Below are 16,155 nucleotides of genomic sequence, written 5' to 3' on the forward strand. Positions count from 1 at the left end.
TCTTGCATTTCTCCACTGTTCTACACCATGTGTTGTGTTTCTAGAGCGACCCACTCGTTAGCCATCCTGGGATGGAGAATTCCATACCAAAGAAAGGTAATGTTTTCCATTCACTGCTATGTCTATTAATACAGATAAGAAAAGTGTGATAACCACTCAGCAAGAGAACTGCAGCGTTTCCTCAACTGTAACTTCTATTTTCTAATCAGCATGACTATAAGTATCGGGCCCGTACGCAACATAGTTCTTCCCTATAAATAGTGATTTCTGATCTGAGGCAATATCATATATAGTGATGACAATGCAGCTTGCAGCTTCCGAGTAGCAATGGCGGTCATTTTCTGTCTTGCTCCCACAAAGCATGGTACTGTGTAGTGGCTCCAGCTGTTAGTTCCGACGGCGGGCCTAAGATCATAATAATCAAGACCGAACGGGGCAGGATAGGGCATGTCGGATGAGGGATACTCGCCTTCAAAAGAAGGCAGGCAACATCATCTGTATGGTTGGTGACCAGAACCCGGGCGTTGGCCTCGATCATCAGAGGATAAAATTCATTAATGCCAATAACGATATATTCACAGATGTGGGAGGCTTTAATTTGATGCTTGAACTGGAACCAAAGGGTCTGAAGGTGCTCCAGACCGCCACCATAGCATGCTTTTGTGTTGGAGAAATTGAAATTTAGTCATATCAGGAAATTTTAGAGTGTCGCTTTCGTTTAGAGAGAGAAAGCGATTATGGTCTTTGGTTCATAAAATAGACAAATTGGAACATCGTTAATGGGCTTGTCCGAAATGGATCTGCGTGCGAAGCATAGAGTATAGGGCGTCCGCACTAATAAACGGCTTAAAGATTAAATTCTACCTCCAAGAACCTTGCCTCAAACTTAAAGGGCTAAGCTAGTGACTTGAATCGAACTCGCTCGATAGACGTTTTTTGAATTAGATTTGGGCACTAAACCAACAACAAAAAAATGCCTCGCCCACTGCGGTAACTCGGAAAGAAATCAATCGTAAACAGGCCGAGTTTTTGACGGTAGAGTGTGAGGGAAACCTGGCGATACCAATAGGACTTTGTCTTATGTTAGAAAGCAAAGTTAATTCAAACCAACCTACAGTATGCCAAAGCATCTTCCTTGCTGCTGGCAGGGCTACCCTTTCTATCCATCTGTTACAAGAGCCTTACATCCTTCTATTGCAAGACCCATGGATATTCTTTAGGGGATTTTTTGAAATAAAAAGTGCTGAATCAGTTGTTCCCAAATTTTACAGAATTACAAAAAGTATTTTCATAAAAAAATATTTAAAATTATTCGATTTATGCGCCATGTGTTGAGCCCTTCGAAAAATAATAGCTTTACTATTGCAGTGTTGTGACTGATAGAGTGCCTAAAGCAAGGAAATTCGAAAAGATTATTGAAATATAAGTTATTTCCTGTACGACCAACTAGGATCTTTGAAAAATATTAACATTTGACAAAATGGCAAAGTTTTAAAGAAAAAATTTGAAATTTGCTCTAAAACCTGTCTAGATGGAATTTTTTAATCACTGATGTACTATTGGATCACATTTAGACGAGTCGACAATGTCATCTAAGCGATTCTCCGCCTTTTTCGGGCGCGAGACACTGTCTTCTAAGCGGTGCCACTTCAAAATTATTCGGTATAAGATTTCGAAAAATGAAAAAAAAAAAATTAAAAGAAAAATGTATGCTAAGATAGCCCCCTAAGAGGCTTGAAAGTTGGCAGAGTCCTTAAAAGGGTTAAGTCGGCCAGCTTGAACTCTCCTATTTTTACTATCATTATTATTATTCTGTTAAGGGAAATCCTTGAAGAACTATTGTGCCCCTTTTACTGGTTATAGTGTTCCTATTGATCATAGTATCTCAAGCAAGCCTATAACCGGCTTTGCATCTGGTATTAAGTGTTCTCCCAGATGCCTCGACCTACTTTGCTCAAGTGCCGGACACTGTCCCAGGACGTGTATAGAGGTTTCGTCCTCCTCCTCACAAAACCTGCAGGCAGTGTCCGTACATATCCCTAGCTTCCCTAGGTGATAGGTCAGCTGACAATGATCAGTGAGAATTCCCACTATGATTCGGAGGTTCTTTTAGGTGAGGTTTAAGCAATCCTTTGTGCGTATGGGTTCGTATCCCCCAATAAGCATCCTGAACTGCTCCATCCCTGGTAGGCCCGCCCAGTATAATTCCCTCAACCGTTCCTCTTCATTTCTTAGATTCATAGCCATGAAACCGTTTCCGATTCCACAGAAAGGTTCTGGCCCGTGTAAAGGCGTCCCTGCTCCCTTCTTGACTAGTTCGTCCTCTGCCTCGTTGCCCTCCAACCCAGTATGGCCTGGAACCCAAAGTATCCAGACCTTGTTGGACGAACCGAGTGTATTCAGTCTCTCAAGGCATTCCCATATCAGTTTAGAGTTCAGCTGGTTGGACCTAAGTGCCTTGATCGCTGCTTGGCTATCGGTGAGAATAGCTATGTTCTGCCCCCTATAGTTCCTTTGCAGATTAAAGGAGGCACATTTATTTATGGCGTATATTTTCGCCTGGAATATGCTAGTGTACCTGCCCATTGGCTCAAAGTGTTTTTACTAACTCCAGAGTTGAATCAGTGCAGACCATCTTGAAAGTACACCATCCGGGCGAACAGGTGACAGAAGGGAGAGGGGGATGAGGAGAGAAGTAGAGGTTTCTGCAAATATGAACCCTTTGGATATATTTTTCTAGAATGTTCTGCTCTGGGCTACATGTCTTAACTCTGGGCAGAAGGCTTGGGTAATTTTCATACCCAAACCTAAGAACTTGTAGAACGTCAGACCCTAAGATGACATTATTTAGGAGAAAGTTGAACGGTCTTCATCTTCCGAAGCAGAAACATTTTGCTAGTATCGCCTTTAGAAATGTAAATATAGATCTCTCTCGCCGTCGCAAGGCCAACAGAAATTTCTTACTTTGACATTTGACATTCTTATGAATTTGTCAATTGGTCAGCATTTTATCGTCGGCAAACTTATGATAGAGGCGCTACTTCTCGTAGATCTTCATTTGAAAATTATAATTCCAAAGCTAAGCATCGCGGTTGACGAATCACACTTCGCTTTATGGATCGCTTTCTTGCTTCCTTTTCATGTCGCTTCAACACTTGCGATGGTTAGCAATTGCACGAATAATACAGTTTCGCCTCCTTTTTCGTGATGTGTCACAATTTTCGTAGGACCGGTGCGCTCCTCGCATTGTTTGACGCATAGAACAGAAATCAGCGGCCTATGTTGAAGTACCATGTTTTGTTAGGGGATGATTTGACTGTAACTGACCGCATTGTCTCATGAAAATATGAATCTGAATCGTACTATTTGCGCAATATTATGTAAGATGTGACAACTTCTTAATAAACCATGTTATATTGGCATGTACAATTTTCAAAGGTAGCAATATCATGGTTTGAAGTAGTTCCCTGACATTTTCCCTGCACCGAGGACTCTTGGCAGTATCTCGGCGAGATGAGAGATATTCAATGATCCGATAATTTTATTATGGGTATCTAACGCGTTTTTTCCTGGCGCACATGTAAGATTACCGTGGTAGTGTAACCCCATCTATACTTTGTTTACCTATTTCCCTGATCTCCGCAACTTTATTTTCATTTTACTGAAGGTAGTACTGGGTACATTATGTCAAAGCCTCCTCCATTACCAGGGTTTGGGATCAGCAAGTTATGTAAACAATATGTACGAGTTTCATTTCATCCAGCATTTCGTCCCAACTATTTTTGCGATAACATTGAGCAAGCATATACCCCTCAAATTTTCACACTCGATATGTATGCCTTCCTTCTACATCTTGACGATCACCCCTTCTTCAACTCGCTGGGGAAAAGGCGATTGTGACCTACCATTCATTTCTATATTTTTCTTATGGCTCATTCAAAATCGAATACCTACACACCAAAACTACTTCCTAAACTATTGCATAAGGAGATTTTGTTGATCCACAAAATGCCCATTCACATCAATTGTTTTTTCTCACTGACACCCTAATGGAAATATGCCTTTAAAGAAATTTTGAGATATCGAAAATTTACTAAACTAGCGAGAATAGTTCTTAACAAGTTTACAACTAAATGGAAAAGGAATTACCTAACGTTGAATTATTCCATGTTAACTGATTAATCGGTGTAAAACTTGGCTGAAGAGAACACTAATTAACAGAATAGAATATGCGTTGAAAGTGACCTATCAGATTTGGCATTTTAGCATAAAAGCACATCAATAGATGCCAGTGGAACAAAACGTTTCTTTCCGTTGTTAAAATAGCACACCGTCCTCCAGTCCTTACCCTAATAATTCTCGAACAATATCCAAAGTGCAAAATTCGAATTATGCAACTCATTTACACACAGTAATGTGATAATGTGCAAATATGTGTATCTCAATGATTCGCTGGATGACCGATTTAAATTCACTTGCGCTTTATTCATGTACTCCTATTTCATCTTTGGTTTCGCGTTATCTTCATTTATGCTTACTATGTAGGTACGTGGAGGCTCCACTGTTCCCTGTATTGTAGTTTCAAGATTTTTAGTTGATTATTTGTTTCCTTTCTTTGAATCAAACATTGCATGTTGAGAGGTTGCAAAAATCTAGGATATTTACGAGGTATATTTGCCATTTTATTTGCGATTATGTTATTAAGTCTTTCATTTATTTTCGAATTACATTTTGATTTACTGTTTCTGATTTTCAAAAGACAGACCAAAAATGATAAGCAAAAGTTTAGTTATGCAGAAAGTAATAATTTGCGCACATTTGCAATTTGCGTCCGCACACATTTTAAGTGATAAACGAAGTAATAATGAGAAATTTTATTTTTGTACCATTCTCAAACCAAAACAATTGTAAACACGAGCAGACCGTAGCATCAGTTGCGAGTAGTATAGCTGCCGTTAATTCCGTAATTTCAACAAACACAACCCAAGTATTAGCGACGTCTAATTCCACAAACATTCAGCAACCTCAACAGACAGTTGTTGCCTCAGTAGCTCCGGTCCCGATACAATCGTCACAACCCGTCACGATCCAACAGCAACAGTCTCAGACGCAGCATCAGCAAATCCAACAGCAACAAGTTGTCCAGGCGGCGCAAACCGTCGCGTCCATGAACAATGCTGCTACGTCGACGACAACGGGCGTTATGACACAAACACATGCGCCTCCCACGCCAACGCAAAATGCGGCATCTCAGGTATTGTATTTCGGCATTTGATAAGAACTAGGAGAACACGGATTGAAAAGAAAAAACCAATGTTACAGGGAAATACCAAAGAAAAGTGTCGAAAATTCTTAGCTAATTTGATCGAGCTATCGAGCCGGGAGCCGAAGCCCGTTGAAAAGAACGTGAGAACTCTTATTCAGGAACTGATCGATGCAAACGTGGAGCCTGAAGAATTTTGTGATAGATTAGAACGACTGTTAAATGCAAGTCCGCAGCCTTGTTTAATAGGATTTTTAAAGGTAAGATTGAGTTTAAGGATGCGCTAGCTCTTTGCCAATAATGTCTATTTTGTTTTACAGAAAAGTTTACCTCTCCTGCGACAGTCATTGTTTACAAAAGAATTAGTAATTGAAGGAATAAAGCCACCTCCTCAGCACGTTGTCGGGGTGATCGGGTCAACAACGTTAACTACCACACAGCTACCTGTAAGTTGGAAATAAATCACTATCAAAAGTAGGTTTCCATTAACTCTTCCTGAACATTTGAACGGGGTTCTTCCTAAATCAGTCGTAAACAATACTTGAAGCTCCGTTATTAAAAATAAACACATTTTCAACACATGGCAGCGAAAACAGTGAATGTTTTTACGAAATGAATTGAGTCAACTTCGAACGGGACATTATTGATGCAAAGCTAAGGTGTAGATTATGTGAATATATCGGAAAACGTAATGTCCATCAATTAATTGTATCATGCAGCATATGTTTATTTCGTGGTAATTTTTTTTTGTTCTGTGAAGGGAATTTGAGTAATGTTTTAGTGTCATTTTGTTTGAGTATTGAGGGAATCCTAAGTCCGCATGCAGTTGATGTCGGGCCGGACTAATTCGTAAGAAACTTTTTTCCACATTTGTGGTCCACGGACACCTCTTTTTTTAGCTAAATACCCAAACATTTCGAAAAAGTGACTGACAGTTTCGTGCATATAAGACGGATTTCACTTGGATAGAATTCGCACTCATGTCATGTTTGTGATTACACACAAAGGAGTGATTACCACCTGTATCCACTTTCGATCAGACTGCTTCCAGGAAGAGGTGAGGCAGCGTCTGATGAGTTGCCTCTGCCATGGACGAAACCGTCAGTTACTTTTCTATTTCAGTACCTGAAGATCGTTGACATATATTTGATGGCCGCATTCCCCTATATGCTTAGCTATCATAGATTTTATGGCTTTTCGACAATTCTTAATACTCAATTCTGCCTCCTTCATATGTAAAGCTTGTCTGTCCGATATACGCTTTTGGAACATTCTGGGCAGCCTGTTTTGTAAATGCTGCTCATCTCATCTTTTTGGCGCCTTTTCAAACCTGTTACCGCATCTAAACCCACATCGAAAATGTTCGACATATAAACGACAGGAACAAGTTTATTATACGAGCTGAAATTGCGGCTTGCCAGAAAACTGCAGGGGAACAAGTGGTTCCAGGAAATATCATGTACCGTTTGTTCTTGTTAATTTGTAGAATGTTATGAATGTGTTACGTTTGCTTATTTAGGATGAACGCAGTATTTATGTCGTTAATATGTGAGTACATATGCGCATCTTGGAGTTTGGCGAAATAAGGCGGAATATTTTGCATTCTTAGTTATGTGCGAATGAAAAATCGTGCATAGATAGTTGCTCACATAAGATGAACACAAAACCGTTATTTCCGAAGCGCCTGGCATCCGGTATGCCAACTTGTTACAATGTTTTTTCGAAACTCTCATGAAGGTTTCTCCAACTTCTACTCTTATAAGCAAACATATCCTGTTAAGATTTTGTCACATGAGTCCCTCATTGCTCAGCTTCCTTTTCATTTCAAAGATGCCAATCGATAGAGGACATTTTGACATACATATGGTAATGCGTCGTGCATTAACGAATGAAGATTAGATTTATAAAGAAACTGGACTCCTAAAAGTAGATCGACGTATCCTGCAATTGTGCAAACTTGGCCTTTAAGACTACCAACAGTGGTTTCCGATTAACTAGATTCGCAAATTTCTTTTGAATTTCCTCTGGATGTTCGTTTATGTATCGCAGAATTTTCGCTAGTGAGATGCTACCCGCTGTTGTCGAAGCACCGCAGCTTCAATAATCTGATTATCAATAGGCGGGGCAATCACATGGGAAAAATATTGACACGTATCATGTGGTATAATTCCAATTGTGAAAAAATGCCAACAATACTTCCTGGTTTTCGACAAGATAAACTTGCAATGTTTGTCTGGTTCTAATAAGAAACATTTGGTGTGTCCAGCAGCATTTAGGCTTTGCCACTTGTCCTTATGCGAACCTTGTACCGAGTTTCTGATTGCAGTAGTGGCCAATGTTTATGGCACTCCAATTGCTGTTCCCGATGAGAGCAAGCGAGAAGTTGAACTCTCCTCCACAGTGACCGCATGTACAGCGCAATTTCATCGCATTGAATCTAGAGCTACGGTTCATACGGTTTCTACCTACCAGCATCCTCAGTGCAGTTTGATATCGTTGCAGATTGCAATGCGCCTGATTTTCAATCGCTCGTCAATCTACAAATGGCAAGATGGCATATACCTCAGCCTGAAAAAGCATTGCTTATTGTTCCAAGGAAAAGGCCCGCTTCTCGTGAAAAACCATGTTTGCAATCGTGAGATTAACTGAAGTGATGAAATCAAATAACTTTTCTCCTCTAGGATTGCATTTCCTACTTCCTCAACAAATATGCTCTCATTCTTGTGTATCTCTCACCGTAGAAGTGTTAACCACTTTTGCTGATACAACATCACATACTTTGTTAAATTGAACCCAAGACTTTGCTAGCCGTGCTGCCAGTAGAAAGGAAGCGGCTTTGAAATGCTGTAAGTTAATTTGACTGGCATTTTTGTTTTTGAACATAAAGGTGGTTCTATATGGTAAAAACTACCACTAACTGAATAGTCTGCTGCATTCAGTGTGGGTCTCATCGGGGTCACCAGCTTGTCCTCACCTTCTGCTGAGGGCAGAAGGAAGGCCCGTTAGGTGAAACCATCCCAGCTTCGCGGTGTGCGTTATTAGACCAGTTGCGTTCACTTTCTTTCCTGCTGCTTTCCTGCTTTCCTTTCTTCCCTTTCCCTGGTAGGCGCTGAAGAGAAGATTCTGACAGGCAAAGTTTAATCTGTAGCCCTCTCTCTTTTGCTCTGAAGTTTGCATCTGCCGAGCCTTCCTTCTTGGTTTTCTTGTGTTCAAGGTGCGTTTAACTACGCGCCTTTCCAAAAGCTTTGTGATGCCGCCATAGAGCATGGTGTCAATGAAACTTTAATTAAGTGGATCTATGCTATGCTAACGCAGGGATTGCTATGTGTTAAAGTGGCGTTGATTGCTACCTAACAACGGAAGCGATGAAAGGCCGCCCAAGGGCCCAAAGAGGTGTGCTATCTCTACTTGTGTGGAGTATGTTGATTGACTCACTACTATGCGAACTAGAGAATCTGCCAATATATGATACAACCGGACTTTGTAAATCCAAATAAGACCCCAATTTACAAGAACATGGAAAGTTAGTGATGTTTGCTTTACAGAGGTGAGGGGTACAACCCTTCAACTTTCCGAAGAATTGAAATATCTGGAAGTTATTATAGACAGTGTCCGCATGGCTCAAGTGGTTAGAGCGCTGGGCTGTCGTATCGGAAGGTTCAAATCTCACTGGCGACAGAGGGATTTGTTATCGTGATTGGATGTCGGACACCAGTCGACTCAGCTGTGAATGAGTACCTGAATCAAATCAGGGTAATAATCTCGGGCGAACGCAATGCTGACCACATTGCCTCCTACAGTGTACTGTCATGTACCGCTACGGTCTTGAATGAAGTGCTCTAACACACTCCAAGCCCCTGATCCAATATAGATTGCTGCACCAACGATTATTACTATTCTCTTATTCTCACAACTTAGCTCATAGACTAATTTCATTAGATCTTTGTGGAAACAGCGGAAATGAGGGGTACAAAACATTGGAAGAGTGATTAGCAGAATTGAATCCAGTTTTTACAATGTCTGATTCTATTGCCCCCATGCATCTGCTTTGTAGAAGATATGAAGTTATCCTGAAACGTATAGAACACTGGGAAGTCCCAGAAGAATGCGGAGCAGGATATACGGAAGTCTTCTACACCGATGGCTTAAAAACACAACAGGATATTGGAGCAAGAGTCTGCCTGTCGAGTTAAAATGAGAAGTGGTTTTATCCTTCCGATAGTCAAGTTGCATAGAAGGCTTTGAGAAGTCCGTTGATCACTTCAAAAATCGTTCAGGAATGTAGAAACCGATTGAAGTCTATTGGTAGATTCAATACGGTGGAATAACTCTGGGTATCTGACCATTATTGTGCAGAAGGAAATGAAATCTCTTTTTTTTTCGAGGACTGGAACAAGCTTCTCATAATGGCAGGTAGCGGAACCTAAATGCTGCTAGACACTATCAAACTTTCCTGTCAGAACCAAACAATAGTTTGTCCTGTTGAAAAGCAGATTTGCAGGAGTGTTGTAGGCATTCTGACTGACATTAATTCGCTAGTTGAACTGGGCATACGTTCAGAACAGGGATTCTCCAAAATGATACCTGTCCATCCTGTAATGAGAAAACAGGATCCATGGAATATTTTCTATGCGTGTACCCAACTTATGCAAGCATCAGACATCAGATTATTGGTGCTGATGTTTTCCAGCTGCGGCGGGTATTATCGCATCCACTAACGAAAATCCTGCGATACATAAACAAATCTGGAGCATTCCGTTATACGGAGGAATTGGATACGGTGGATTACTAGGGTCTGAGTGCTCAGAGGTTTTGCCTCTTCCCCACTTTATACACATACACACACAGGTGGATCATTTTGTGAGATAATGTGATAACATTTTGCGTAGAACTAATGAAATCCGATCTTCAAGATGACTGCTTCTCCAAATTGACAGGTTCTCTCAGATGATAGGAGTCGTCGAGAAGTTGCCGACGAATTCTGCTATGGTAGTCCATAAACGCACGTGCACGATTATTTGAACGTTGGCTGACCAACCTTCAGTTTATAGCAAAAACTCTTAAATTTATCGAACATGGCGTTTTATTGGTTTTTAATCGAAAATTTGAACACAAAAATTGTGCGGCTTCTTTTTTTTCTTCAGTCTTTGTCCCGTTCGTTCACAAGCGAAGTCGTCTCATTGTGATCGGTTTCGCCATTTGGTTCTGTCAAATGCCTGATCTGGATGCAATCGTGAGGCTTTTAAATCCGCATCCAACGTATCAAACCACCGTTGTTTCGGTCTGCCTTTGGTCGCTTACCATCTTTTTCGGTGGCCAGACCAATACAAGTGGCAAGTGAATTCTCGATAGCGCGAAGATGCCTCTCTCGCAATTTTCCAACGATCGGTGCAACCCCATATCGATCACGGATGTTCCTATTTCGACATTTTGTATCACTCCACTAGTCCAACGCAACATCTTCGTTTCAATTATCGCAAGACCCCGTTCATTGTCTCTCATAGTCGACCAACACTCAGAATCATAGAGGGCGACAGGACGGACGACAGTGCGGTAAATTTTAAATTTGAAACGTTCGTTAATACGTCGATCACAAAGAACACTAGTTGTGGAGCACCACTTCATTCAAGTTGCGTTAATGTGTGAAGCGATTTCATAACACAACTATTGGCTGATAGCATTGACAAACAAAAAAAAACGAACGAATCTTTAGATCCTGAGAACTCTTGGAAATATGTAAAAGTTATCTGGATTTTTATTTTAATTCAATTATCACCAACGATAAGCCAGATTTAGAAATTCAGAATGGCCCCTTGGACTTCAGAGGCATTGTCCACAATAAATATGTAACTGCCGCTTCCAGCTTGGAAGATATTCATAGATATAGAATGTATTATAATAAACAAACTTCCCTTCCTAAAATCTTTATTAGCTCAACGGACAGCGACGTATAAAATTATCTTTTGGCAATTTTTGGAATATCGTCAAAAACGGAGTATAATTTAAAATAATAATTCTAAGAAGGCAACGAATGACGATTCGATTTAAACTAAACTACGAAATAAAAATATGAGCCATTCCTGATTTTTGGCTTGTATTTTTATCTTTGTTTTGGAGTTTTCTTGCATTTGTCACTCTTAAATCTACAGACTTTCTTTCGTCGTCTATTTCAACAGGTCTTTCTCTAGACAGCGTGTAATGCTCCTACTCCTGACTGACTATAGCGATCTAAAAGACATGCCTCTTTTCCTCTCTGCTTAGCTCTCGCCTTTTTAAGGTTTTGTGTGGGACAAAACGTTATTAGAATCGAATCAATGTCTGTCTGTCTGTCACACCCGATTTATTCGCAATCGGCTGAACCAATTATTACGAAATTTGGTGAGAAGATGTGATCTGTGAATCCCTTTATAGCAAGTGCGCCATTGATTTTGAGGGGAGTCCCCATATATGAGAGGGGAAGTGTATTTTTTTCACGATGGTGCATCCACAGGAAATCTACGCCTCAAAATACATGTAATTCCTATATCTATTCAAAGAAAGTTAATAATAGCATATTACCATGTTTTAGAAATTTCCCATGAAAACCGCCCTTAACCACATCTTAGGTTTGAAATTTAGTACCGTTAGAGGCAATAATATAATACACAATTGTGGAAAGTTTGAAAGAAATCCAGCTATTATACAAAGTTATGGAAGGTCAAAATTGTCATTTCACGTAAATTTGTCGCACTCTAAGATGAATATGACGTCATCATATAAAGTGACCTCATATGAACGGCAGAGTTGGAATTTGGAGATATATCAAGGAATATTTAGAACTTTTAGGTATGTACGAATGGGAAAACGTGCATAGAAAATTTCCCACACAAGATGAACACAAAACCCTCATGCTTGAAGCGTCCAGCTTCCGGTATTTCAACTTGTTTATGAGGGTTTTTGTGAATGCGTTGAATTTGTATTATATTGGACGATGAAATAGAACGAACCGTTCAAAAACGACACCTATTGAAAATATCTGTGAGATGTCTTTTAATACAATTTTAACGTTACTTTTTTAAAACACTTTTTTATCGTTTGCTTTTAGTTGACCATTATTGTTATTTAGTCCGTAGATGTACTTCGGTCAGGCTCTTGTTGTCTCCTTTATTCGTCTTGAAGAGGTATCCACTAGAGAGGCACTGTTGTTCAAATGTACAACTGGCACTTCACCTCTTTATGCTGGTATGGGGGGTTATGTTATCAAGAAATAACCATAACTTCCTTTAGTGTTAGAATAAATAATATACAAAGCTGAAAGTAAATCTAAATGCAACGGGCAAAGCCATTATACAATACTTTCTCTCGAACACAGGACAAATAAAAGCAGCCCTAATTAGCGAGATATTTGATTGCTAAGTTTTGCAAATAAGTAATCTTGTAATGCACTATTACGGTCTTGAATGAGCGCACTAACACATTTCAAGGCCCTGATCCAATTGGATTGTTGCGCCAACGGGTATTATTATTATTAAATTAAATAACATTTCATCGCAGTATTGGACAAAAGAAAACAAACTCACTGCACAACCCAAGGGAATCAAGCTGACACAAAGAATTGATAAGCTGAAAACTTGCCCTTCAAAGTCAAACGAAACCTTAATGGAAGATATTGAAGAGTTCAGCTACTTAAGCAACATGAAGAATACCTTAAAATTGATTAGGATGGCATTTGGGAGACTCAAAAATGTCTATGTATCCTGTGAGCTACTAAGAATAAATTGCAAATCGGAAGCTCCGCGCTTCGGAAAATGATCGAGACATTTCGTTCCTTGTAGGATCAAGGGTATATTCGTGGAAATAATTTACACCCCGCTAGGATGATACAACTCATTTCATGAGTGGAGGTTCACAATTCTATCATTTCCACCAAATTGCATGTCAACATATATAATTTTATCGTCTACACAACCTTAAAAGGATACAAGTATACGTTGCCATCTGTCTAGGATTATTATACTAGGTATGCTGAGAAAGATGAATTAGCAACCAAAAGCTTTGTAGAAAAATAAAACATGAATCGTTTGCCCCAAAAATCATAAAATAGAAATTGACTGTATTGGATGCGGCTAAGAAGGCCACCAATGTCAATGTGGTCAGGATTGGTAGTCTGCGAAATACACCGAGATCAGCCTTGGAAGAAACTTGAAAGTAGACGACAAAAACTCGGCGAAGCACCCTTGTTACAAAACACCTTCCGCTATACAGTTTTTGTGAAACTCTATACTTTGACTAGGGATGATCTAAGAAAAGTATGCATTAACGATGGTGTTACAGTTTCAGAATAAATTATATTTTTGGCAAAATTTAATAGGGAACCATTGGATGAGTTCATTATCTAATTTATGATCAAAGAAGCATGGAAATCTACAAACAATATGAAATCTAGACTAAAGTGAATTTAAATCTTAACATTAAAATTTCATTATCAGAAAATCCAGGCGCAGATCCGTCCTATTGGCCAACAGACAACAACAATAGGACAAACACAAGTAAAAATGGTGACGCAGACAGCACCGCGGCCTGTGGGCCAAACGACAATAACAAAACAGACGGCAGGCGGAGTTCGTATTCAGGGCCCGCTGACCACGTCAATTGGTATTTCTAATACCGGTCCACGTCTCATGAATGCCCAAATACGACCTGTTGGGGTCCCATCGACTCCAGCAGGACTAGTTCAAAGTAGTAATATTCAATCCCCGCCTGCATTACAACCTGTAACTGGATCACAAACTTCATTTACACCTACCCAGGTAAGTGGAGATTATACATTTTAAGCCTTTTCGAAATTATGAAAAAAAAATTTGACATTTTAATTTCCTTCATTCCCAGAATGTTGTTCAAATCCGTACAACAAATACAAACCGACCGCCTGCAACGGTGCAAATACGGGCGACAGCGCCCATTATTCGTCCTACTACGCCGGGGAACAAAAGTTCTGGACCAACAATAACACAAGTAAAAGTCGGACAAACGCAAATTAAGCAAATAACAGCGCCGAACGCCACCGTCTCTGTACCAGTCAATAGTAATCTTACAGTAAACAGTAATAATAGTAGTACACCAACCAATGCCAGCACGAATAAAGTGGTAACAATTAAAGCACAAAGTGCCCAACAAGCATCGAGTAAAAAGGATGCAAAGGAAAAAGATAAAAGCAAAGCTCTGACGACATCGACATCGGCTTTCTTTCAACAATCCTCCGTTTCATCGTCAATGTACGGCGATGATGATATCAATGATGTAGCCGCAATGGGTGGTGTTAATTTAATAGAAGAATCACAACGTATTTTGGGGTCAACGGAAATGATCGGAACGCAAATTCGATCATGTAAAGATGAAGTTTTTCTCCATTTGCCGGCGTTACAGAGTAAAATTCGTGCTATAGTAGCGAAACACGGGCTGGAAGAGCCGAATCAAGAAGTGGCGGTCCTTATTTCGCATGCATGCCAGGAACGTTTAAAGAATATTGTAGAGAAATTAGCTGTGATTGCAGAGCATAGGATTGATGTAATAAAGGTAATGTGTTTATTGCGGGATATAGGTACATTCAAAAACTGATGTGATTCGATTTGTAGCTCGACCCGCGATATGAAATTACAAAAGATGTTAGAGGTCAAATAAAATTCCTAGAAGAGTTAGATAAGGCTGAACAGAAGCGGCACGAAGAGCAGGAACGAGAGATGCTTCTTCGTGCTGCTAAATCTCGGTCGAAAATCGAGGATCCAGAACAAGCGAAGCTCAAAGCAAAGGTATGTTTTCTAAAGACTTCTAATCGAATATAAATTAGAAATTAATATTAGGATTGAAAAACTTCCCTTTAATCTAAATATTGAAATGACTGGGAGTAACGCAGCAAGCAGAAATGACGTCATCATTTTTACAAACTGTATGATATCATGTCAAAGTGAAAACTTACTTTTCGTGATATTTATCTAGTCTCTCTCCCTCCACCCCCACCAGGCAATATACAAATCGAAAAGATATTTGATTGTTAACATTAGTGTTTGGCAAAGATTATCTGACTGGCCATTCAAGTAACAGTGACAAATTTTAGTCCTGAACATTACATCAAGTTCATCAGTTCAATCCTGAGTTTCGGTCGATTTAATTTAAAATTAATTCGTCATATACCACAAAATCTGTTCCTAGATAATCAATGTTCCCAATATTGCGCCCATCAATACATATTGGCAAAATACGATGAATTGAGTATGGTGATTTGGTTGATAGAAAACTTTAATTCGAGATACCTAATACTTAAGGTACGGAACAGCGATTCAATGCCTGACGACTGATAGCGGGCCATTATTTGTCCCATACATAAAAAGGGGGATATGACCCAGTGCAGTGCAATTATAGAGGCTTCACTCCAGGCAAATCAGCAATAACAACGATGGAAAAACTGTTGAAATATGGCCATCAATTACATCGACTTTAAAGCCGCCTATGACAGCATAGCCAGGGTAAAACTGTACACGGTCATGACGGAATTCGGTATTCCAATGAAATTGATAAGACTGACTAGGCTGACCAATGTGCAATGCCAGATAAAAGCAGCAGTATCACTCTCGAGACCATTCAACATCAACATCGGTCTAAGAAAGGGGATGTCCTATAATGCGTCTTCTATAAACTGGCCCTGTATAAAGTGATGCGCGATGTCGATGTAAATGCGAGAGGCACTATCCTCTTCAAGTCCACTCGACTACCGGCCTATACTGACGTGGCAAAATTTTTCTACCAATAATTGAAAATTCGAGTTATTGGCAGTCTCCTAATGGTCCCACTTTTCTTTTTCTTCAGCCTTTGTCCCGTTCACAAGCGGGGTCGGCTCGTCGTGATCGGCTTCGCCA

At 39.9% G+C, this 16,155-nt stretch overlaps 1 protein-coding gene across 3 annotated transcripts in view; it reads left to right on the plus strand.

Annotated features, from left to right (window-relative positions):
* Positions 1-16,155, plus strand: part of LOC119647929 (transcription initiation factor TFIID subunit 4) — a 53,002-nt gene that overhangs the window by 24,823 nt on the left and 12,024 nt on the right. For 2 of the 3 annotated variants that reach the window (XM_038049262.1, XM_038049264.1), the window contains exons 4-9: positions 4,922-5,254; positions 5,305-5,523; positions 5,584-5,709; positions 13,732-14,052; positions 14,132-14,818; positions 14,878-15,051. In XM_038049262.1, the coding sequence (XP_037905190.1) occupies positions 4,922-5,254; positions 5,305-5,523; positions 5,584-5,709; positions 13,732-14,052; positions 14,132-14,818; positions 14,878-15,051 (1,860 nt within the window). The remainder of the gene's footprint in view (positions 1-4,921; positions 5,255-5,304; positions 5,524-5,583; positions 5,710-13,731; positions 14,053-14,131; positions 14,819-14,877; positions 15,052-16,155) is intronic. The other variant, XM_038049263.1, reaches the window with a different exon arrangement.

Source organism: Hermetia illucens, chromosome 2 (assembly GCF_905115235.1).
Source record: "Hermetia illucens chromosome 2, iHerIll2.2.curated.20191125, whole genome shotgun sequence".
NCBI classification, from domain to species: Eukaryota; Metazoa; Arthropoda; class Insecta; order Diptera; family Stratiomyidae; genus Hermetia; species Hermetia illucens.